The sequence below is a fragment of the Canis lupus genome, chromosome 17, assembly GCF_011100685.1.
Source record: "Canis lupus familiaris isolate Mischka breed German Shepherd chromosome 17, alternate assembly UU_Cfam_GSD_1.0, whole genome shotgun sequence".
Classification (NCBI taxonomy): domain Eukaryota; kingdom Metazoa; phylum Chordata; class Mammalia; order Carnivora; family Canidae; genus Canis; species Canis lupus.
Window position 1 is genome coordinate 7,956,048 of NC_049238.1, and position 25,969 is coordinate 7,982,016.

A 25,969-nucleotide genomic window follows, 5' to 3' on the forward strand; every position below is an offset into this window, starting at 1 on the left:
ACTGAAAGGTAATCTAAAGAAGGCCCAAGAATAAAGAAATTTGATATGTCTTGTCATATCATACTGAGAACCTTAGTCTAAAGGTGAAAAAACCAAAATAAATTCAATCAACTAAAAACAAAATAAAGTTATTTACCTGAAATATCCTTGGAATATCTTTAGCATCTGCTCTATATACATCTGTCTGTGTAACTGGTCGGACATGAAATAATTTGCTATAAAAGATTTTTAATAAAGGAATAAAATATTACCAAAGGATCAAATTACATGAGTTATCCTATACTTTTGTTAGAAGTCAAAACTGACTACTCTGACCCATGTTAGAAGGGTCAAAGATAACTTGGTTCTATTAATCCAATTACTCCTTGAGATTTTGAGTATTTCCAGGAAATCAGAAATTTTCTAATTAGTTTCAGAGAACAACATACTAAAGACCCATGAAATATTAAGATGTTTTAACTTTGTATCCCAGACTTTCATCTCTATGAAGCAAAGATAAGAAAATGTAACAACAGTATAGTAGGACTTATACTGTAAGTGCATATCTACCTATCTAGATACTACATGACTAATAAATAGCACTAATTTGACAAAAAAAGGTCACATCACTCTCCTATACTTTAAAAGAGAAAGTTTCCAAATATTCTAATAAAAACACTTACTCTATATCTAAAACCATGTAAGGATTAGATTGTTCTTTATCTTGTTCGCTGTCATAGAAAAGAATCTTCTTACTGCTTACAATCACATACTGTTAAAGAGAGGGAGGGAAGGAATTAATGACTAAAATTAATATATATCTTTATTTTCTTTGAAAATATTTTCTTTGAAAATAAATTCTATAGCAATAAAAATCATATAAAATACCTAAGTTAAATAACTAAGAAGTTCTCAACATAACCTGAGAAACGTCTTCCTTAAAATAACAATAAATTCAGTTTGCATACATTTTAAATAAGCAAATTGGGAAGGGGATGAATTCAAATATTTTTTGGACTGACTGCTTCAAAATCCAGTAACACAGGTAACCTTATTGCTATGGCTTGAATGTCTGTGTTCCTCCCAAATTTTTTATGTTAAACCCTAACACCTAATGAGATGGTATTAGTGGGAGGGGCCTTTGGAAGGCAAATGAATAGGCCATTGCAAGGACAGACCTCCTGAATGGGATTAGTATCCTTATAAAAAGAGCTCAAGAGAGATCCCTAGCCCCTTTCCTCATGTGAGAACACAGCAAGAAGTCTAAACCTGATAGACGTCCTTCCCCAGAACCATTTGGCATCCTGCTCTTGACTTCCAGTTCCCAGAGCTGTGAGAAATAAATTTCTATTTTTCATACACCACCCAGTCTATTTTGCTACAGCATCTTGAAAACAGGCAAAGACATTTACCAAAAATGAACATCATAATATCGATAACTCTAGTAATAGAGGAAAAGAAATTAGTAGGTCTGTCATACCTACAGTTGTTTTCCCAATGAAAGGGCAAAACACCAAGGCCAATAGGCTTTTGTTTTTCCTAACACTAAAACCTGTTTTATTATTAACAACACATTAATGATGATAGTTTTTTTTAATTTTTGTTCTTTTTCACAAAGATACATTAAAAAAAAATCACATCATTCCAAATCAGGAAGTGCAAAACTTTATGTGTCTAAAAGTTCTAGTTATATATATCTTATAACTACAAATATAAAATGGCTATAGCTAATCCAAAAGCGAAGTAAAAGAACCATATTCAAAAGTACCAATTACCTTTTTAGTCCATCCAAATTTCTTAGTGTTGTTTCGTAAAGGCAATGAAAGCCATCCTTCTAGTCTTGATTCTATAAATAAGCAGAAGATATGAGGATAAATTTAACAATTCTTCAAAGAAAATGAGGAATTTAATAAAATTTTAATATAAAAATCACAGAACAAATCAGATATACCCTTCAGAATTTATCATTATACATTATCTAGGCTATAATAATGCAGGATCAGTATAAGCAAGTTATGGAATGCCAAACAAAATCCAGGTTATAGCACATTGAAAATACATAATCTATAGTTTATAAAGTCAAATGCCCCCTGCTGATTAAATTCATGCATCTGCAAAGTTCAGGAAAAAGGTACAAGAAAGAGAAGTAGTTCTCTTATTCTCACTAGTACACCTGTATTAGAACTCTTTTTCCTTTTGGCAGAGGCCTAATTATAGATATAGTGCATATGTATCTTTGAAAAGAAAACATTTTAAGTGAGTGATTTATGTGTCCAGAGAAAATGAATTTTAAATGGCTAAAATAAAATGAAATAAAATTGTGTAAATTACAGATCAAATTTGGTTAATGAGTAGCAATGTAATAAAAATATTTCTAAATTCCAAAATAGCAAAATCAGAAAATTCTAGTTCAACAAAGGAAACTGCCTGAATCCTCAGAATTTGTTCCAATGGCATTCGATCAATATCATTCAATGAAATAATTAGGTGCAACAAGTATTTCTGGAGGTTATTCTAATAATCACTTATGAACTGTGCTAGATGCTTTACATCAATTTCTTTAATCCTCACAACGCCACAGGAAGGTCACGCAGGGATGCAACTCTGACTCCAGAACCTATCCTCTCTCATCAACGACCTTCTAGAGTATGAACAGAAATGCTGTCATTAAAAACAGCCTATATAAAGTAACTGGCTGGACATGGTCCTACACCAACTTAAAGGACTGAATTAGATGATCTCCAACAAAATGAATAGACTCAATTTTATTGCTAAAATCTAAAACTTCGATGTGATTGGTTATTATATGCTGCTATATACCCGAGAAAGGTGACAACAATGTAAATAACTATAGCTATTTCAATTTGTATTCAATTAGTAAGAGACTAAATTACCTTACATTCAACTGGTCATATACTAATTTCCTGTAGCATTTCCATTAGATGTGATCCGTACTTACATGGACATGTAAGTTAAACAGTAATTTTGTTTCCCATCTAGTTTCCTCATTTAAACTCTAAGTCCTTTCAGGGCAAAGACTGCGACAAACTGTCTTGAACTCTCTTTTAAAGCCTAACACAATGCTGACTAGCTAAGCACTTAGTGAAAACCTATATACATCCCACACATCCTCTCAAACAGTCTACATGCTTTTTTTTTGTACTGTCACTCTTAATATATGAAACTTCAGAAAGAATTTCTTATTGGCTAAAGATGGATTATACAGGCAGTAAAACCATATGCTCTTAAATGACAGTGTTGACAAAATATGTCTATCAAATGTAACAGCAATGCCAGGTGCTAATACCTTTAAAAATTTTTTTGTTCATGCAGCATTTTCCTTTTAACTGAGGTCTGAACAATTTGTTAGAGTTAGTGAATATTAGTTAATGTTACAAAAAATTTGCAAAAAGACTGAAATTAAAGGTAATGGGGAAAACCCCAAAGGTGAAAGATTTTCAGGATATCACCTGTACCATTAGGTTCCGATGAAATAGGTAAGTAAGGCAAAGATTCTTCTTCTGAGTCAGAATCAGAGTCAAGAAGCATATGAGAACTGGAAGGCTTAGTGGCAATATTGAGAGAAGTAGAGGAACGCTGGTAGGTGAATGACATGGATTCCATAGTGCGTGATTGAGTGATATGAACTAAACACCCAACATAAAAGGAAGTAAGAATGCAAAAGAAGTTAAGAGAAAATAAAATAAAAATTTGAAAAAAGAGCTACCTATAGCATATAAAGAGCTAATTAGGTAACTAAATATGTGGAATTTTCTTTAGCAATTTTTAACAAGAATTTTTGTCAAAAATCAATAAATAATGTAAGTTTAAATAATCGTTTGAATCCCCACTCCGAGGAGTATGTTTTTTCTTAAAGAAATGACAAATATTTTTCTCAGGAGCAGTCAATCTCAGGGCGTAACATAATCAACTGCTTTATATTTAAGACAAAGGCTTTTAATAAAAATAACATAAGACCTGAAAATAAATCTGTACCTGGAAACCCATCATCTGCCTCAGCGTCCCCCGGTCCACTGCCTATACTGGAACTATCCAGACCAATATGCAAAGCCTGGAGCTGTGACCGCAGCTGCTCAATGTCACTATCTTTACTGTCCAGTGTCATCTGCAGTTCAATTCGAATCTGGCTCTCTTCAGCTATTTGCTACAAGAGATTAAATTACATTAAATTATTTGGATGCCATATACCTCATAATTTTTGTTTAATTCAATAACAATTATGAAGTAATAGAAATGTTCTAAAACCAATAAAATATGTGCAAACATAAAAATACTTCTACTTCTGAAAAGGAAATCTTCAATCTAGAGTCCAAAAAGTATTCTTACAGCCTGCATTTCATTCAGTTCTTTCTGGTACTTGATCATCTGCTGGGTCAGTTTTTCACGTTCAGATTTAAGCTCCATATGTAGCTTCCGATTTTCTTTCTCTTTTCTCCGCACATCAGTGTCACTACCACGCTTGACAGGTTCTTTTCGATTCATGATCTCAGCCAACTTATTCACAGCCTTAAAAACATAAAAATAAGCATGTAGTCACATAAAATAAAGCATATTGACGGTTCTTGGTAGTTCATCAAGAGCAAGTTATATGACCACTAATAATGTCCTTCCCTACACACACAGAGCAACAGAGAAACACTGTCTGTATTAAATTATACACTCCTTCCTTACTCCTTATCCTTCTCCAACCTTAATTAGCTTTCACTCATGTTTTCTGAGAAATGTAATTTAAAATGTTTACAGGTTGGATCTGATGTCACTTTCTATTACTTTTGAGTTTTTAGTTCCAAGAGAGACTTTTCTGAAGCAGATCCACTTTTATCCTGGAGGAAGAGAATTTTGCATTGGCATCAGATTAGTAAAAAACAGTATGTCCAACCAGAGAACTGAGCATCTGGACCCACAAAGATTCATGCTGTATACACTACCATAGAGTTGGCAGAAGGATGGTCAATAATCAAAGGTGCCTTTACAGACTAACCCTTTTTCAGGCTGTCAGCAAATGTTCACTCTCCGTATTTCTTAAAAGCAGAAAAATTTACCAGATGACAATAAAAAACTAAGAGGAAACGTGATTTCATATGGAAAAATTAAGGAAACCTGGAGTAAACATTGAACTAGACAATGTTAACCAAATCTAGCTGCTCTCAACTAGGCAAAAATCAAGGATAGTTCACAAATACCAATATACTCAATGTCTGCTACAGTCTGCAATGCTGGAAGTAGAATGTAAAGAGGGAAATGAAAAAAAAATTTCAAAATCCTCTTTAGAGTTTATCACACCTACTTGAGTTTTCAGTGTTCTCTCTGTGAGCAGCTGCTTCTCAAACTGTGCTTTAATAGCAGCTGCACTGATCTCCTCATCCTTCAGCCGTGACAGCTCTGAAACACAGGGAAATGTCAAGATTATATTAATAACTATAGCAAATGACAAAACATTAAGCATATTTAAAATAAACCTTATTATTTGTTAATACATACGTTCTTGTGCATCTTTCAATTTGTTATTTAATTCTTCTTTCTCATTTGCAAGATTGGCAACATCACTAGTTAGTGTTCTATTCGTTTCTTCAAGCTAAAAAGTTTAAGTGGAAAAAAATCATATCCCAATTTACAAGGTCTATGTTATAAAGCAATCTTTCAAAAGGAAAAGAGACCAGAATGCTGCTAAAACTCTTATTTTTCTAAGCACATCTATTTCTATACTTTGTTGCTTTGTGGAACCTTATGGAACTTCACCCCTGAGGAGAATTTCGCTAATCATTTTGGATTTCGTGTGCACCACGGGAAGCCAAAACCTGCCCCTTCTCTCAAAAACCCTTAGCAACATTTTTTTTTTTTAAGATTTTATTTATTTACTCATGAGACACACAGAAGGAGAGAGAGGCAGAGACACAGGCAAAGGGAGAGGCAGGCTCCCTGCAGGGAGCCCAATGTAGGACTCAATCCCAGAAGCCTGAGGATCACGACCTAAGCCAAAGGCAGACACTCAACCACTGAGCCACCCAGGTGCCCCTCAGCAGCATTTTTAATGAGAAAAATATTTAATAAACTAAAAACAAACAAACATTTTAACAAAGCTCTGCATTTTATCATGCAGAACAAATTTTAAAATGGTAGTATTTCTTTCAGAACATTTTAAGACAAAATTTTACTAAAGCTGACATCCTTGTTTATTCTCTCCAAATCCTACTCCTACTCTTCCTTCTTACCCAAAATAATTTGTATTGAGAATTATGTGTTCATCCTTCCCGTATGTGATTATATACTTTTGTTGCAAAAACATAAAACAGTATGTAGTGTGGTTTTATGTGATTTTAAATTGTCCATAAGTATCACATTGTATCTTTCTGTATTTGCTTTCACTGGACATTGTATTAAAATTAACCTGTTGACAGGGGATCCCTGGATGGCTCAGCAGTTTAGCGCCTGCCTTTGGCCCAGGGCGTGATCCTGGAGTCCCGGAATCGAGTCCCACATCGGGCTCCCTGCATGGAGCCTGCTTCTCCCTCTGCCTGTGTCTCTGCCTCTCTCTCTCTCTCTCTCTCTCTCTCTCTGTGTCTCTCATGAATAAATAAATAAAATCTTAAAAAAATAAATTAAAAAAAACTGTTGACATATAAAGATCTAATTAATTCATTTTAACTGATACAGTAGTTCCATCTTCTACCTCTACCAATGATCCACTCATTCATCTGTATATAAGACATTTGAATTTTTGCTATTATAAACATATACGCTGCTATGAAAATTATGCCTTAATTTCTCCAGCATATTTATCTTAACATAGACTTTCTTTGGATTATGTGAATATTTAAGCTGTCATATTTGGGATATTTAAAATACTTAAAATAATAAGTATTAAAAATTGCCATACTACTTACTGTACTATGCCATACTGCATCTACACTCCTCATAGTTGTATGAGAATTAGAATGTCATTTCCCATATATCCTTCGAACACTTGAAATTAGCCAGATACTGAATTTTGCCATTGTAATGAGTATGAAATGGTATTTCAAAGTTACTTTATCTAGCCCTTCTTAAAGAGTAGTTACGTTAAGCATCTGCTTTTTTTTTTAGGGTTTTCTCTTTTGGCCAGTTTTCTGGATTGTTTAACTTTTTCTTAGTGAGCTTGGCCTACGGCAATGTGGCCTAAGGCACAACTTGAAGGAGTGCCACATGTGTTCCTGATACTAGTCCCTTGTTTAATGAATACATTACAAATATCTTCTCCTTATAATGTGTTTGTTGTCTTCTGTTATCGTAAGTTTTGGATTTCGTTCTAATTAAAATTTTTCTTTTTCATATTTGGCTCTTTAAGATTGCTAAAATGTATTTTTGTTAGTTGGAAAAGGTAAGGATCTTTTTTCTTCTCTACATAAGAACAGAGTCATCAGGGACGCCTGGGTGGCTCAGTGGTTGAGCATCTGCCTTTGCTCAGGGTGTGGTTCTGGGATCGAGTCTTGCATTGAGCTCCCTGCAGGGAGTTGGCTTCTCCCTCTGCCTAGGTCTCCGCCTCTCTCTTGTCTCTCATGAATAAATAAATAAAATCTTTATTAAAAAAAAAAAAAAAAGGAAGAGTCATCCCAAACCATTTATTACACCTGAATCCTTTCCCACCAGTGTGTCTATTATTACCACTACTATCATATACCACATTCCTGTACATGCATGAATCTGGTTCTGGCCTCCCTACTCATCTCCACTGAACGGGATTAAATATCCTTGTTCTAATACCACACTTTTTAACCACTATAGCAATTTAATGACAAATTCAATTACTTGGCATTTACTTCTCTTTTGAAATTTTCATTACAATTTTTTCAACCTGCATAAGAGTAACCTTCATGGTCATTTCAAGATTCTTTTCAACTAAACTTTAACCAAAAAAAAAAAAAAAAAAAAGACATACTAATCCTGCGTTTGGTATTTCCCCTTCACTTTATTTAGGTCTTTCACTCTGAATTTACCACCAGATAGAGCCACCGGAAGCAGTTCTTTTTTGAGCCTCTTTCTGCCAAACTCTGAGAAGCTAATGGTCCAGTGGATTCAAAATTCTATAGCCAGCATATAAGATTTTTCATTTCTATCTGTAGTACTTCCCTAGTGCTTTTAAGGAAGACTGATGATATAGTAATTTAATTAAAACCAAAAAAGAACTAAAAATTTTACTTACAGATGCAATTGTAGCATCTTTTTCAGTGAGTTCCTGTTTGTGTCTAGCCATCATCTCTTTGATCTCAAGCTCCTTCATAATTTTCTCTTTTTCCAAATCAGAATACTGCTCTTCAGCAATTGAACGAGCCAGCTGCTCAGAATCTGCTTTGGTCAAGGTGATCTCCAGTTGAGCAGCCAAGGAATCCCTACATTTTAGTGATACATCATTTTAATATTCAATTTTCACTAGAAAGTCAAAGTTTTTGTCTAATGCACTTCATCAAATTCTTACTTGGAGTACAGCAGGCACTATTCTAGAAAAGCACATGACAATGAACAAAAGAGATAAGGAACTTGTCTTTACCTTTCTTCCTGTAATTCCTGTTTCTTCTGCTGTAATTCTTTACAAAGTTTGGTTTTTTCTTCACATTCTTCTTTAAGTTCCCTCACCTGTGTTTTATAGAGGGTCTAAATAGCAAAACAGGAACAGAAACTTATCATTGCCGCTATCGTCATCATCATCGATTCTATTTCTACATTCACAGTCTATCCAGACAGTCAAGTTGGACACATACAAATATGTTCCTGAATAGTGAGTAATGTTGGGCCCTTGAGCAAATTAATAGTTGAATGAACTTTTCTGGTAATCAACCTATTAACTAGTAAAAGTTACACTAATAATTTAGAAGCTTGATTTTCAACTGGATATCAGATTGAAGTTTCTCATTAAACAGAGATTGGTAGGTAAATAAAGAGGCAAAGAGAAATATTACTAATTTAGACAAGAAAATTTTGTTGGCTTAAATGAAACACAGGTGACACTACTACTTCATATTTTAAAACCGATCTGAAAAAGTACAAACATTAAAATGACAATTTTCTTTCTCTATGAAAAAAAAAATCTTTTTTGAATCACCTTCATAGGGTATGTGCTTAGGACCATTTTTCTAACAATGATGATAGATTTCTGTTAAGCTATTGTCATTTGCCCAGTTATTTCTTTTTATATGAATTGTGTGGTACAAAACATCTTATCCAAATCTCTGTCTAGTGTTTGCTGTAAGAATCTATTCTAAAGACAAAAATTATTTCCCTAGTTCTACAGCAAAAAACTATTTACATTCTACAAATACAATAATTTTCAAATTAATATATCTGGAACTTACTGAGAAATACTGCTCCGCTTCAAGCTGATCCTGAAGTTCTTTCATTTGCCCATCTGCATCTTGACGTTCTCTGTGGGGACATTGCAGCAAAGGTTCAAATAAGCTACATGCATAATAAACCAGCAACTCTTGAAATGTGGCCTAAGGCACAACTGGGCATCCCCAGGCCCTTAAAACACCCAAAAGGTCAAATTATTTTCATAAAACTAACCATTACTGTGTTGTTTTGTCTTGAATTCCCATTCTCTCACTAGTGTGTATGGACTTTTCTTGAAGTTATATAATTATGTCATCATTCCAACAGCTAATGAATGAAATTAGTGTTTGTATGCTCGTGTGTTTTAAAATTTTAATTTCTTTTTTTTTTTTTTTTAAATTTTTATTTATTTATGATAGTCACACAGAGAGAAAGAGAGAGAGGCAGAGACACAGGCAGAGGGAGAAGCAGGCTCCACGCACCAGGAGCCCGACGTGGGATTCGATCCCAGGTCTCCAGGATCGCGCCCTGGGCCAAAGGCAGGCGCCAAACCGCTGCGCCACCCAGGGATCCCTAAAATTTTAATTTCTAACACAAAAAATATCATTAGATATAACTCACATAAACAAAAATTGGGGGGGGCTCTTGATAATGTTTCAGGGTATAAAGGGGTCTTAAAATCAGAGTGATTAAAGCGGTGATACTAAATTATATACTCTCAAACATTTGACGGGATCAGCCATTTCTACCAACCAAGTAGGAGAATTAAGAGCATCTCAGAATTAGTTATCTTAGGCTGAGTGAAAAATGACAAGAGTGGAAGGAGTGCTTATTTTCATGTTCATATGTAGATGATAACTGCACAGATCTGTACATTTTGTAAAAATTCACTGAGCTCTATATTTGTGTATTTTTTTTCCTGTATGTATATTCATCTTCAATAAAGAAATAAAATTAGGAGCACCTGGGGGGCTCAGTCAGTTAAGCATCTATCTGCCTTTGGCCCAGGTCATGAACCCCAGGTCCTGGGATCGAGTTCCGCATCAGGCTCCCTGGTCAGAAGAGAATCTGCTTCTCCCTCTCCCTTTGTGTGCTCTCTCTCAAATAAATAAATACAATCTTAAAAAATAATATAAAATAAAACTAAAAAAAAAAATAATAAGTGGGCAGCCCAGGTGGCTCAGCGGTTTAGTGCCTGCCTTTGGCCCGGGATGTGATCCTGGAGTCTCAGGATTGAGTCCCACATCGGGCTCCCTGCATGGAGCCTGCTTCTCCCTCTGCCTGTGTCTGCCTCTCTCTCTCTCTCTCTCTCTGTGTGTCTCTCATGAATAAATAGATAAAATATTAAAAAAAAAAAAAGTTAGCACTCAATATCACTTATCTGTGTTATATCTGTATTTTATTAAGTATGTACTATTAAAAATGATTCTTATTTTTGAGTCAAAAATGTGAATAAAGCTAATTAATAATATATAAAAGGTCAATATTTATTTATTTATTTATTTATTTATTTATTTATTTATTTATTTATTTATTTATAAGATTTTATTTACTCATTAGAGACACAGAGAGAAAAGCAGACATAGACAGAGGGAAAAGCAGGCTCCACACAGGGAGCCTGATGCGGGACTTGATCCCAGGATCCCCATGTCACAACCTGAGCCAAAGGCAGATACTCAAGCACTGAGCCACCCAGGCACCCCAAAAGGTCAATTTTTAAAATGATCTCATCATTATCAGCTAAGCCCATTTGTAGCAAAACCCAGTATACTTTTAATATCATGATCCTGAAAAACTGCTAGCATTCATTTATATACAACTTTAAAAATCTAACATTTATCAGGTATTTAAAAAAAGTATTTTTCAAAAAATACCACACAGGGCAGCCGGGTGGCTTAGCAGTTTAGCGCTGCCTTCGGCCCAGGGCCTGATTCTGGAGACCCGGGATCAAGTCCCGCGTCGGGCTCCCTGCATGGATCCTGCTTCTCTCTCTGCCTGTGTCTCTGCCTCTCTCTCTCTCTTTCTCTCTCTGTGTGTCTCTCAGGAATAAATAAATAAAATCTTAAAAAAAAATAACCACATAATATGCACATGGTTACAATTAAATAGTACAGATAGCACAGAAAAAATTATAATGAAAGGTAGCAGTCTCCTTATCCACACCTCTTAACACCCTAATCCTATACCCCTAGATGATTTTGCTTTGTTCCATTTCTGCGTTTTGTTCTTTTGACAGTTACCTCCATGTCTCAGCTTATTTCTGGATATAAATTTAAAATATTTTTTATCAATTCTCTGCTGCCAGAGTAGGAAATCAGCTTTTAACATCCCTAACCTCTCCCCAAACCCCTGTAATATAGTTGTATCACTGGCTTTAGCCACAGAACCACACCTCACTTCCTACTCCATCAACCATAAGCCACAACCTCCCCAGTTGGTGATGAGAACTGGAAAAGTCCCATCCTCTTATTTTTGAAATTTCATGAGAACATTTCTAAAAGTGAGTCTTTTTTCATTTATTTTCTGCTGAGTCCTTCAATCTAAAGAATTATCTATAAGCTATGGGAAACAGTTTTGTATTATTTCTTTAATAACTTCCTCCACCTCAGTTTCTCTAGACTTCGTCTGGTGTCAAACTCCTGGGACAGTTTCTTGTGTCTTATCTATTTCCCTCATATCTTCCATGTAATTTCCTCTTGTTCTACGTTTGATGAAATTTCTTTGAATTTTTTAATCTTTGACAACTCTTCTATTCTGGCTGCCCTTTTTGCATTATTCCAGGTTCTTGTTTAATGCAAATAATATCTCTTAGAAGTTTTGATCAATACTAATTATTACCAGTAGGCTTTTTAAAAAAATTATGCCAGGGGGGTGGGGGTGAATGGGTGACGATGGGCACTGAGGGGAACACTTGACGGGATGAGCACTGGGTGTTATTCTGTATGTTGGTAAATTGAACACCAATAAAAAATTAATTTATTAAAAAAAATTATGCCTTTTATTTGTTAATTTCTCTTCTTCCCTGACATATTTTTCATCTGGGGGTGTGTTTCCTTTTTCTTTATCATACTCTTTTTCTTTAGTACTGTTCAGGCAATCCCCAAATGCCTAGTGATATTTGGTTATTCACTTACAAATGAAGAGATAGAAATAACAATCTCTAAGCATGTGGAAGAGGTTTTCTTTTTTTTTTTTTTAATATTTACTTACTTACTTACTTACTTACTTACTTATTTATTTATTTATTTATTTATTTATTTATTTATGAGAGAGAGAGAGAGAGAGAGAGAGAGAGAGGCACAGAGACACAAGCAGGCTCCATGCCAGGAGCCCGATGCGGGACTCGATCCTGGAACTCCAGGATCGCGCCCTGGGCCAAAGGCAGGCGCCAAACCACTGAGCCACCCAGGGATCCCTGGAAGAGTTTTTCTAACTGATAAGTTTCATTTTAAGATGAGAGCTTAAAAAGCCAGCATATTAAGCAGAGAGACCCCTAAAAGGCAAAATAATAATAACTTGACTCATACTAGCAGTATGAGTATGACTAGCAGTCATCCTCATACTAGCAGTTCTAATAACCTACAGAGGGTAAACCTAACTTTTTTGAAGGACTGCTTTGTAGGAACCCAAGTAGTGGTAGTGCCTAGCCTGAGACATTTCTGTAAGGGCTGGTAGGAAGAGTAGGACCAGCAGATTATTCCATTTATAGCATCACATCTTACTCTACCCCTTCAAGGTACTTGAATACTGAAACATTTTCTTCTCCACTAATATCCTATTTCACATATATTCCTGGCTGTTGCTTCCTTTGCTCTACGTCATTAGTGAGGTTTCCACTTGCTACTACCTCATTAACGAAATAAACTTCTTCTCTTCCAACCCACTGTAACTCTTGATATGGATTTATGCATTTAAAAAACTCCTTTACTAAAGTTTTATTGGAATCTTGGAAAGAAGAAAAGATATATATGTTAACCATTTTCAAATGCAAGCCTACATAGTATTTCATATGTAAATTCCCATGGCGTGTATATATTACTTTATTCTGGTATTCCAATTACTTATGTACCCATCTTACCTCTCCCTAAGGAGTGACTTCTGATAAAATGCTACTAAGATTCTTAAAGGTAGGCAATGTACCTGATTCATCTTTGAATCTCCCACAGTGACTATGAGTACCTTATACATTACAGGTAAGCTTTCATTCATGCAACATTTGAGAATATACTATGTAGAAGACATTAATCAGGGGTTGTAGAGAACAAAACATAAAAAAAGATGGTTGCAAAAAAAAAAAAAAAGATGGTTGCCTTTCAGTGAACTTATAATGTACTAGGTTAAGACAGCAAATTTGAGTTCTTTCAGGAGAAAGGTTTAGGAACTTAGGGATTAAGAAACAACAGATCCATATGTACCTGCAAAGAAAACAAGGGGCATATATACTAAGTACTATAAATTTGGTATAAACAGTATAATTAGAACAAGAGAGGAAAGAATCTAGATGTTTAATCTGCTCTTACATTCATATAACCACTATGGTCAGAAATAGATACTATGGATACCAGAGATACTACGGAGAATATCTATTCAGTCAAGTTGTTTTAAGGATACACAGCTTGCTTATATTCTTGATCAGAACTGGGCCAATGAATTCTAACCCAGAACTTAGGGTACTTTTTGAAATTGGGGTCTAGAAAAGTCAAATCAGAGGCTCTCCAAATATATGAAGTTATAAAATATATCTCTAGGATCTGTCCTTCTTGAAAGATGTTTTCTGGTAAATGGAAAAAGCTAGGTCTAAAATAAGAGAATAATAAAGCTAATATATAGGAAAACAAAACAAAGATAAAATAAAGATATCAAAATATCATTCAAGTTTCAAGTTCTAATTTTCAAAAGTTGAAATCTCATCAAGTTTAAGAGTCTAGGCTTACCCAGGCAACAGATCAGCAAAAAGAACAAAATCTTTTTGAACATCCTTTCCTAGATAGTGTCAATACAGGAATGCTTGACCATCCTTTCCTAAGTAGTATCAAGTTTACTGATCTGTCACAGGTATGTAAAAAGCAAGCAATTAGCAATGATGATAAGAGAGGAACAGTTGTAGTAGTACAGTAGTATTAACAGTAACAGCTGTACTAGTAATGGCCCTTACTGTTTATTATGTACTAGATGCTGTAAATAAATCATTGTTATCCTTCCAGAATGCCTAACAAGGAAGCTCTTACTACCCCTTTTTGTAGGTCTTATGATAAAAGGCTCAAAGAGGGGGTGCCTGGATAGCTCAGTTAGTTAAGTATCCAACTCCTGATTTCGGCTCAGGATATGACCTTGGGTTCGTGGGACTGAGCCATGCATTGGGGCTCTGTACTCAGTGTAGAATCTGCTTGAGTATATTCTCCCTCTGATCCTCTCCTCCCAACTCATGTTTTCTTGCTCTAAAATAAACAAATCTTAAAAAAAAAAAAATCAAAGGCTCAGATAGGTTAAATATTTTGCCCAATGTTGGTCAGCTAGTAAGGAATGGGACTAGAATTCATACCTCAATCTATATCCAAAGCCTATGCTCTTTCCAAATAACGGATTCAAAATGACCTTTGATCATGACTGGGAAAAGGTGATTCTACTACTAATGACCGAATGGGACAAACTTTAACAGTATATTTATTGTACACTTCAAAGGATTCTAAACTATGTTTTCTATTTTCTAAGCAAATAAAACAGACTACTAAAGTATAACATAAAAAAATGATTTAAGGGATCCCTGGGTGGCGCAGCGGTTTGGCGCCTGCCTTTGGCCCAGGGCGTGATCCTGGAGACCCGGGATCGAATCCCACATTGGGCTCCCGGTGCATGGAGCCTGCTTCTCCCTCTGCCTATGTCTCTGCCTCTCTCTCTCTCTCTCTGTGACTATCATAAATAAATAAAAATTAAAAAAAAAAAAGATTTAAAAATTTGTATGGTGTTTGCTAATAATCAAACATTTCCAAGTCCCAGAAACTGAAGGAAAAAAGCACATGGACAAAGTGTGAAGACTCTTAAGAGCTTGAAGTGAAAATGTCAGTTTCTTCTACTCCAATAGCAACATTGTATCATTATATGTAGAAGTAGTAAAGTAGAAGTAGTAAACAATCGTTGGGGAAGTAAATATAATCTTCTTTTTTTTTAATTTTTTATTTATTTATCTATTTATGATAGTCACACAGAGAGAGAGAGAGAGAGAGAGAGGCAGAGACACAGGCAGAGGGAGAAGCAGGCTCCATGCACCGGAAGCCCGATGTGGGATTCGATCCCGGGTCTCCAGGATCGCGCCCTGGGCCAAAGGCAGGCCACCCAGGGATCCCAAATATAATCTTCTTGAAGGAGGACAGTGGTACTCCATACATTAATTATACAGAAAAATAGAGCAAATGTGGTCAAGAATATGACATGATCAAAAGAAAATCCCCAGGTAAATAAAAATTAAAGTAATTTACATATGGATAGTTGTACATATTAATAAAACTTTGTCTCAATTTACTTACTTCCGAAGTTCAGCATTCTGCTTTTCCAAGCTCATTTTCATTTCCATGAGATGATTATTCTCTTGTTTTAACTGTTTTTCTGACATTTTTAGTGTGTTAACTTGCTGTGTTTGCATCTTCAAGTCATTTTGTGTAAGGCAGCGCTTCTGAGTTTCCTGCTCTATTTTTAATGTCAAGTTTCTAACCTAAAAAATAAATGGTCTACTTAGTAAAATATAAGTCATTATTTGATCGCTCTTATTGTAGCAAATATGATCATGCAAAACAGACTTTTGCCCTTAGGCAGTTAATTTATTGCTTGGTAAAGTATTTTTTTGTACTTCTGATGTCCTCATTTTTAAATAAAATATAGTCTTTAAGGTAAAAAATAACTTTAAAAATTTTTAATTGTGATTCATCATTGGGCATATCAGCTAAATTCAGTAAAATTAAACATCATAGAAAGCTATTTTATAAGAAAAAAAATTTTTTTTAATTTTTATTTATTTATGATAGTCACAGAGAGAGAGAGAGAGAGGCAGAGACATAGGCAGAGGGAGAAGCAGGCTCCATGCACCGAGAGCCCGATGTGGGATTTGATCCCGGGTCTCCAGGATCACGCCCTGGGCCAAAGGCAGGCGCTAAACCACTGCGCCACCCAGGGATCCCAAGAAAAAAATTTTTAATTATGAAACCATCATTACAGATAAACCTACGTTGACTATGAATTCAGTACACAGGTCTATTATTACTTATTATTAAACTTTATACTCACATCCTCATTTAGCACATCTTTCTGTTTAAGGAGTTCATTTATTTTCTGCTGTGACTGCTTGAGGTCACAGTCAAATAAAGAGCATCTTTTCTCAGCTTCCAGCAATAGATTCTCCACCTTCTGTTTTAACGTCCTTTCCTCTGAGAGCTTCTTCTCCATTTCTATTGCCACAAAAATGGACACAATCATGAATCCACAAACAAAAGAGGCATATGAAATACATGGCACAGTGCTATAAAAATTATAGTAAATGATACTAGCTTAAAAACATTTTTAAAATTTCCAGTTTAATATTTTCATCACCCTTGCTAATGTGTTTGAAATGTCAACAGTTTCATGCTTGGAAATCAGGCATTTATTTCATCTGCATTGTGGAAAAATATACAGCACTGCAATATTACATTCATTCCAACGGAAATAATTCTGCCATCACTGATGGTTCTAAAATAGACATCTTTTTGATAAAGATTTATTTCATTTCCCTGATACTCTGTTCCTCTTGGTGTCACTACTCTTCTTCTTCTTTTTTTTTTTTAAAGATTTTATTTATTTATTCATAGAGACACAGCTAGAGAGAGAGGCAGAGACACAGGCAGAGGGAGAAACAGGCACCATGCAGGGAGCTGAAAGTGGGACTCGATCCCCGGTCTCCAGGATCACGCCCTTGGCTGCAGGCGGTGCTAAACCGCTGCGCCACTGGGGCTGCCCTGGTGTCACTCTTTTTACCCTAAAACATTCCACATAGATTTTATGATGTCTATAGCTCTTTCCATATTACCATATTACTATGCAGAGGAGGACAATTATATTTTGGGGAAATGGTAAAGGGACAAACTTCCTGAGGTTAAACCCTGACTCTGACACGTCCCAACTATTTGCCTGGGCAAGTTAATTAACCTCTCTGAGGCTCAATCTCATCTCTAAAATGGTAATAGTAATCACCCATCCTCCCTCACAGGGATGTTATGAAGGTTCTGAGTTAATATTTGTGTGGCACTTAAATGCTGCCTGGCATATGAAAAGCATTTGGTGAGTGCTCACTATTTAAGAAGAATGTTTAATGATCTGAGGAAAATGTTCACAGCATTACATTAAAAGAAAAAAAGTAAACAGGGCAGCCCAGGTGGCTCAGCGGTTTAAGCAACGCCTTCAGCCCAGGGCCTGATCCTGGAGACCCAGGATCGAGTCCCACGTCGGGCTCCCTGCATGAAGCCTGCTTCTCCCTCTGTCTGTCTGTCTCTCTCTCTCATGAATAAATAAATAAAAATCTTTAAAAAAAAAAAAGCAAAACAGTATAAAAATTTCAGAAAATATACAAAATATCATCCTGATTAGTAAGGGTCAACCTTTACTTACTTTATACTTTCTTGTATTTTCTAAGTGATTTCTAATAACTTGTTTTATTGATCAGAAAAAGCTTTTAAAAGCCTTTTTATTTATTTAAAAAGATTTTATTTATTAGAGAGGGAGCGCACACAAGTAGAAAGGAGGGGCAGAGGGAGAGGGAGGTGGAAAAGCGGACTCCCTGATGAGCAGGGAGCGACATGGTTCAATCCCAAGACCCCAGGATCATGACCTGAGCCTAAGGCAGATGCTTAACTGACTGAGCCACTCAGGTGCCCCTTAAAAGCCTTTGAAAAGCAGGCAAAGTTTTGTCTAAGCAAGTGATTTCATATTAAAATCTCAGTTATTACCATTAAAGGATTACCTTTTGATGTACGGATTAGAAAAATCTGTTCAAAGTCAATTGGATTCCTTTCATATCTAATGCTTTATATCTGATTGTCATTTATTATAGAGTTATATAAGGAAAAATTAAACCTATGGATTTTCAGTTTTTAATGTACTATCTTCAAAAGCGTGTAAAAAAACGAAACTATTCTTCATATTCTACTCGTATCAGCTAATATTTCTAAGCATTTTTCATCTGTCAGTGCACTTGGTTTTCACAACTTAATACTCTAAATGTCTCTTTAGAGGAAAGAATGCACAAAAAAGGGTAACTACAGACAAAGTCACATAACTAGTGAATTCATTAGTAAGCCATATTCTTAATAAAAGGAAGCCTTGACATGCAGTGGAAAGACCAAAGGCTTTTAGATCTGGATTTGAGTATCAGTTACAACATTTAAGTTTTACGTACTCATGTAAAATAAGAAAGTTATCATACATCTTATGTCAGTAGTAAAAAGGAGTTTGAAAAAATGGTAGGTACTATTATGCTGAATTGGTTCAATTTTGTCATTTCAGAGAATAACCTATGGACAGATGTACTCATTTAGAAAATAATCACCCTAATGTGGGCAGAGAATAGAAAGGGGCACAAGCAAACTTACTGAGGTGATAGAACATGAGGTGTAGAACACAGATTCTACAACTTGTTTTGAGCGGTGGTTACACGTGTGTATTAAAACATGGAAAGTGCCTGCATTTTATTGCACCTAATTATACCTCAAAAGAAATTCAATTCTATCTTCTAGGCAACTGACAGGGAAACATGGCCCACTAACTTCCTCTCTTGTAATTAGATTTTTTTAAATAAAGCATTCATTTAATCTCTTAACATCCTCAATTATTGCCTTAGACTAAACGGACTTTAACCAAAAAGATCTCCAATTTTAATTACATTCAATAATTGAAAAGCTATTTTGGGGGCTAAGTTATTCATAAATGTTATCTTCAGTATGAAATAAAATTTCTGCTTAAGAGTTCTATAAATCTTCTACAAGAGTATTTTATTAATTTCCTTTGGAATTTCAAATCCAACATAATTATAAGCAGTCAATTAGGAAAACAAATTATCCTAAGACAATTTCAAGAAACATGCTGGTTTGTGGATAAGTGAACTCTGTTATCTTATCCTGTATTCCTTAGTAGTGGATGACTTTAAGCTAATATTTTCATCATTCCAGAGTTCAAAATATTCAAAGAACTTATACTCTAGTTAGGTCAGCGACTATTTTTAAAACATTTATCTTGCATAAACTGGAAACAATTTCATTATACAAACTGGTGAAAGTCAAACTGAATATTATAAAAAGAGGAAATCCCCCAAATCTGAAGATATATATAGAACCTCATGTTCTGTATGCCTGTTACTACTGATACTGAAAATTGAAATATTAATTTATCCCTGATCCTTAAATTTGGTTGTATAATTTTGTGTTTGTACCTTACTATCTTAGAAAAGCTTACTGCCATAAAATAAAAAAAAAATGATATGTATATAAAGCTTCCCCAATGTTTTTTTCTTTCTAGTTCCCAGTATTTGACAATTAAGATATAAAAAAATATTTTTCAAAATCAAAGAAGGGACTACAGAATCAATTCTTAGTACAATGCTCTGGGAAAACTCTCTTAGAAAAAAGCATACCTTTCATGGCTTCTGATTTTGCTTCTTCAATGGACTCATAAATCTTATTTTTATCTGCCAGCCGTGCTTTTGTGGCCTTATGCTCAGCTTCTTCTTGTTCTAAGCTCTGCTGTATAACTTTTAGTTGGTACGTCATATCTATTTCCATGTTGTTCTTTTCCTATTAAAGATTTAAAATAGCAACTATCAACAAAAAAAAAAAAAGACTGGCTCACATTTTCAAAAACTTACAAAGTTCTTTTTTTACAGGCTAAGAACATTCAATACCTTTCCTCCCCTCTTCACTCAAACAAACTTCTTATAAAAGTGCTCCATGAAATCCATCTCCTGTTGTACCATGTCCCATCCCTCCACTCTACAGTTTGGAGATCTGCCCTGAGAGCGGTTGATCTCAAGAGACAAAGCAATGATATTCTCAACATCAGATTCAATACACACTTTTCAGTCCTTATCTCATTTAGACTCACTGTCGCCCCTGAAACTATTTCCTTGATATACCTGACATTGAACTCATGTGGCTCCCCACTTCCTGTTCTCATCTTTTCTGTCACGCAGTTTTCTCTCAGTTGTTCTTTAAATGCTGGTGTTCTCTGAAAGTTGTGCTCTTCAGCCACAAAGCTTCTCCCCTTTCTATATCATTATTCCTCACTTTAAAAACATATCTACTATTCCCCTTTGCTGTATCTAAAGATAAGTTTTCAGGATCCTCTACCATTTACCCTCTTATATTCCACGTAGGAGACTTAAGTTAGGAATCTTTAATTATAGATGTCAATTTTCTATACATCCTCAAAAAAGATTTTCTGATTCTTTGTTCTCTATAGTTTTATCATAAATGTACAATTTCCTTTGATTTTTCAATACACCTTTAATCCTAAAAATGACTTTTTTCAATCCACCAACAGAGTAATCTACTCTGCCCTGAAAAACCAATGATCTAAACAATCTCTTTCCAGATAGGCTTTCACTCACAGGGCTTCAGCTACTCCTGTACCAATGACTCTCAAATATTTCTAGCTTCAACAAACATAGTTTACTGCTTTGTAAACATCCTAATTTGGCTGACTCACAGGCGCCTCAAACTGAGGACTAAAATAGATTTGTCATGGTCTCTTTTTTTTTTGTCATGGTCTCTTCTAAAAGAGCTGTTTTCCTTTATTCTTTCTTAATTAGTGGTACCATTATATATCTTATCATAAAGTAGGAACCTAGAACTCATCCTTAATTAAGTACCATACATATCTCATCTAATCAATCGCTAAGTGCTGCCAAATATAATTCCTTCAAATATTTCTCAGATTCACCCATATTTTCCATCCTTTTAACCACTGTACTAGTTAAGTCTTCATTATCTGAATTACTGAAAAAGCCTTTGACTAGTCTCCCTACCTCTTATATTGTTTTCTTCTAATTTATCCTCCACATGGTATACAATGATCTATCTTAAATGCACCTCTAGTAAGAGGAATCAACTTAAAGTCCTTCAGTGGCTAGCCCACCTAGAAAAACTAAGTTTAAGAGAGTATATATTCATGCCTAGTTCTATAGCTTCATTCTGGTTACTGAATTCCTTACACTTAACATTAGGACCATATTGCAGTCTTCAGGCCAATTCTGGTCTGATGTCTATTTTTGTAAAATTTCACTGGAATAAAGCCACACCCATTCCTTTATGGACTTCAGCAGAGCTGAGCTGCAACAGAGACCATATGGCCCTCAAAGCCTGAAATATTTACTGTTTTTTCCTTAAAAGATTAAAATTTGTTGACCCTTGCCCTGTACTTCAGAAATATTGAGCAGTTTGCATTAAACAAACCAACTGTGCCTTTTCTATTTTTCATCCTTTGTACCTATGCTCATGTTGTCTCCCCCAAATCAGAATGTGCCTTTACCCTACCAACCAATCTTGCCCTGTCAGCCCGGGGCTTTATCCTGTGCATCCAATATACCCGGTCCATTCTTCTAGCATTCTATTTACCATACCACGTTGAATTATCTGTATACCTTATTATTACTTTAGAAGATACTCATTAGATTGTGGGGTGTTTTTTTTTAATTAATTTTTTAAGTAGGCTCCACACCCAATGTGCCACTTGAACTTATGATCTTGAGATCAAGAGTCAGGTGTTGTACCATCTGAGCCAGCCAGGTGTCACAACTGTGAAATTGTTGAAGGCAAGCAAGGAGTGCATCCTGACAGATGACACATTAAATACTTAAACGAATGAATAAATAAGAGAACAAAAATACCATATTAGCTGCACAGAGTCTAGAAATAATGCCTGGCTTATAGTATTTTTTTTTTAAGATTTTATTCATTTATTCATGAGAGACAGAGAAAAAGAGAGAGAGAGAGAGAGAGATGCAGAGACACAGGCAGAGGGAGAAGCAGGCTCCATGAAGGGAGCCCAACGTGGGACTTGATCCCAGGACTCCAGGATCAGGCCCTGGACTGAAGGCAACGCTAAACCGCTGAGCCACCTGGGATGTCCTTATAGTATTTTTGAAAAAAAATTTCTAAATGCCAGAAGCCATGATAACTTTACATCATTTTTTTTTTACATCATTTTTAAGACATGTTATAAGTCAAATTTTGAGTTTTCCTTGGATCCCTAGGGAGAAACATCCACTGAAAGTATACTGATTTCCCTTATTTTAAATTTTCCAATCTGAAATTCTATAATCACTTTCTTACAAAATATAAAGCTGAACATGTTTTACCTTTTCCAAATCAGTAAGTCTCTCCTGCAGTTGTCTCTTCTCCACCTCTGCTTTTGCTAATAAGATTTTTCCATTCTTTAAGTCTTCTTCTAGGCCAGATATTCTACCTAAAAATGCAACATTTTAAAAACAATAAACCCACGAATTGCTTGTCCCTGTGTGTATCAAATTAAGAGTAAAAAATTTCAGAAGTTAAAAAAAACAAAAAACAAAACAAAACAAAAAAAATTTCAGAAGTTGCCTCATAGTTTGGAGCTGTTATTTATGAGCAGTTTTATAATTGTCGGTAGAGTGCATTATAGGGAAGTCAAGTGGAACCCAAAACATTGCTTAGGAAGTGGTTTGACAACTTTAAATATTTCACACTATTTTAAAGTAAACCTTCTATTCATAGAAGTTGTAGCAATGCATTTCCAACATCCAATCTTCACATAACAGAGTAGTGTATTCAGAAATATGCTATTCCAACACATTATCCATCATCCAAGGTTCTTTCCAAATATCAAGGTTATTTCCAAAATACAAATTATCAAGATGAATCCAAGTGTAATCTCTACGTTAATACCTTGTAAGTCATTAATTATCTCGGATCCGTGGGTTCGGTCCCTCCTTTCAGATTCTAGAACTGACTGAAGATTCATAAATTCCTTTTCAAGTTTTAACTTGGCAGTCTCTAGCAGGCAATTTTTATCTTGGAGATCTCTATTGTTAGATTCCAGCTGCTGAATCTGTTTTGAACTTTCTGCCTGGGTTTTTCTTAACCGGGCCGCAGTATCAGATTCTGTTCTCAGTAAAGCATTGGTTTCATCCAGCTGTTATTCCATTCAAAATCAATCAAACAACAAACACAGGTATATGTAATGAAAATACTTCCATTTAGTACTCCATTATAAACTAAAGTAAAAAAAACAACAACAAAAAACACCTAAAATTATTTTCCTAATGATTTCCCTTTAAAATTAGAGGCAAAGAAAGCTTTTTTATAACACTGCCAACTAAAACTAGTATTAAGAAGTCATCATAAAAGAAAATAATAATAAAAATTTAAAAAAAAGTCATCATAAAGAATATTCGATATCCTTACTACAACCGAGATTGACCTACTTGTCTCTGGAGCTGATTCACTTTCTCGGTGGATATTTGAGAGTTCTGATTTCTTTTTTTCAAATCTTCAAGTTGATCCTTTAAACTGTTAACTATGACAAAAAGCATTTCAGTGGCAAGCTTCAACACAACACACACTTACATACACAATTTTTTTCTTGACAAGTATTTAATATTCTACACCACAAACCATCATTTTCCAAATTCCGCTTCTTGTCTGCTTCGTGATCAGCTTTCCGCTGATATTCTGCATTTTTGTGCTGAAGAAGTGCCTTTTCTCTTTCTAATTGTCTTAATGCTGATTCCACATTTTTCCTTAAAGTAATCTGAAATAATGCTTAAAGTTATTACCAAAGGAAAGTATGCATAAAAATCAAATGAAAACAGTATTTCAGTATTTCAAGCAGATAAGGACACTTTTAAAAATAAGCTGTTAACTGCTACTTCGTTAAAACTCACAATATTTTCCATTATTTTCAAATAGCACATCTCTCCTAAATTATCAAGACCACAGTGCTCATTGTTTACTACTCAAAGTCAAGCTTTCTGAAATATTCCATCACCAATGAACCATCTTCACTTGATATACACTAGGGATCTAAAATATTATCAACAGAAAATTAAGAAAAGAAACTGGTCACTTTCTGTTGTTAAGCCAAGTAATTAATACAAATGCAAATGTTTTTTACTTGAAATATCTGAACATACTAAATTAACTCAAGTTTGTAAAAACAACAAAATGAAGTATAGCATCACAGTTACCCTGTAGTTTTAGTTCTGTTCACCAATGCTAGAAGGTAGGTCTTACTATATTATCAAGATATGTATTAGTTATGGTTCTAAGAGAACTCTGTAGGTAAGTCAGGCATCAAAACTTTTAGTGAAAAATGTTAATAAAAATACAGAGCAACTTTACCTCTTCTTCTAATTCCTTTGCTACTTTTTCAAGTCGAGTATTAACAGATCTAAAGAATTTCAAAAGAAATAGTAAGTAAAATCATCTCTAACTCATAATAAAAACATTTACTTACTATAAATTTTAAAATAACCAAATAATTACTTTGTAACTCTTCATTTTTAGTAACATGCTTAGACAAATTTTAAAATACAACATTTAATTATCTATAAAACATACTTGCACTTTTGCTCTAGTTCTTCTTTGGCTTGTATCTCAGTGCTGAGGTGTTCTTCTAATGTATATAATTTTTTCTGAATCTGTCAGTAAACAAGAAACTATAAAGTTTGGTCACATTTAAAACATAAAAAGCTTAAAGAAAACAATGACAAGCTATTTTCTGAGCTGACTATAACCTCATCTATAATGGTACATACAGATTTGTACCTTCTTAATGTGACTTTTACTGACAGGGGGAAAAAAATTCTCCAACTTTGGTCTCTATCACAGTACACATGTATGCAAACATGTACATGTCTACACTACACAAATATATGAGTGAGAAGCCCTAAACTTGGTAGAATTCTTCTACAACACCAAGTCTCTCACTCATTATGAATAAAGGATATCTTCCAGTGTTCTTCCACAGATTATTTATATAAAAATACTGTCACTATGTGTTCTTATAAGATGAAAGGTCTATATCTGAAATAAATATCTGCAATACTTTGAACTGGCTCAAAAATATACTAGTGCTCTTAAAAATAAGAATTTGAGCTCTTCTTTATACCTTTCTACACAGTGCCAGGAACAGTACTATAAAAAGTTAGAATCAAGAACTCTTTGAAGAATGATAGCTAACTGTTTAGAAGTCATTTCCTTGCCATTCTTTACACCTTCATCTAGGCCAGATATATTGATTTTTAAATAAACTAAAATCAGAAAGTATTAAATAATCCATCTTTGGAGCATTATTACCTTTATAAAGAACTTTTTGAGTTCCTTTTGTGCCTTAGGGGATTGTGGCAGGCACTTTACAAATGTTGTCTCATTAATCCTAACAATGACCCTAAGAACATGGTAGTGTTGTACCTACTCAATAAAGAAAATGTAATTCAAAAAAGGTGAATAACTGGGCCAAGATTCCTTAGCTAATAAGTGGCTATCCCAAAAATCAATCCAAGTCTATTAGATTCCAAGGCCAACATTCTTTCCATTATTCTTTCTAGTGATAAGGTTCCCCATGGTTTCTTAAATATTTTATGTATCTTAAGCAAAAAATATTATTTTTCCCT

The 25,969-nt window shown here is 34.7% G+C and overlaps 1 protein-coding gene across 15 annotated transcripts in view; it reads right to left on the reverse strand.

The window, feature by feature from the left end:
* Positions 1-25,969, reverse strand: part of ROCK2 (Rho associated coiled-coil containing protein kinase 2) — a 141,499-nt gene that overhangs the window by 12,501 nt on the left and 103,029 nt on the right. For 12 of the 15 annotated variants that reach the window (XR_005372093.1, XR_005372099.1, XR_005372098.1 and 9 more), the window contains 20 exons: positions 24,915-24,994; positions 24,696-24,744; positions 23,970-24,105; positions 23,780-23,871; positions 23,241-23,487; positions 22,676-22,782; positions 19,955-20,114; positions 16,582-16,742; positions 15,828-16,012; positions 9,327-9,396; positions 8,525-8,628; positions 8,180-8,366; positions 5,482-5,575; positions 5,288-5,382; positions 4,327-4,506; positions 3,976-4,144; positions 3,450-3,626; positions 1,755-1,825; positions 663-751; positions 137-215 (listed from right to left, as the gene is read on the reverse strand). Coding sequence is in view for 8 of the 15 variants with exons in the window: in XM_038560779.1 (XP_038416707.1) it covers positions 137-215; positions 663-751; positions 1,755-1,825; positions 3,450-3,626; positions 3,976-4,144; positions 4,327-4,506; positions 5,288-5,382; positions 5,482-5,575; positions 8,180-8,366; positions 8,525-8,628; positions 9,327-9,396; positions 15,828-16,012; positions 16,582-16,742; positions 19,955-20,114; positions 22,676-22,782; positions 23,241-23,487; positions 23,780-23,871; positions 23,970-24,105; positions 24,696-24,744; positions 24,915-24,994 (2,532 nt within the window). In the remaining 7 variants the exon portion in view is untranslated. The remainder of the gene's footprint in view (positions 1-136; positions 216-662; positions 752-1,754; positions 1,826-3,449; positions 3,627-3,975; positions 4,145-4,326; positions 4,507-5,287; positions 5,383-5,481; positions 5,576-8,179; positions 8,367-8,524; positions 8,629-9,326; positions 9,397-15,827; positions 16,013-16,581; positions 16,743-19,954; positions 20,115-22,675; positions 22,783-23,240; positions 23,488-23,779; positions 23,872-23,969; positions 24,106-24,695; positions 24,745-24,914; positions 24,995-25,969) is intronic. The other 3 variants (XM_038560783.1, XM_038560784.1, XM_038560778.1) reach the window with 2 other exon arrangements.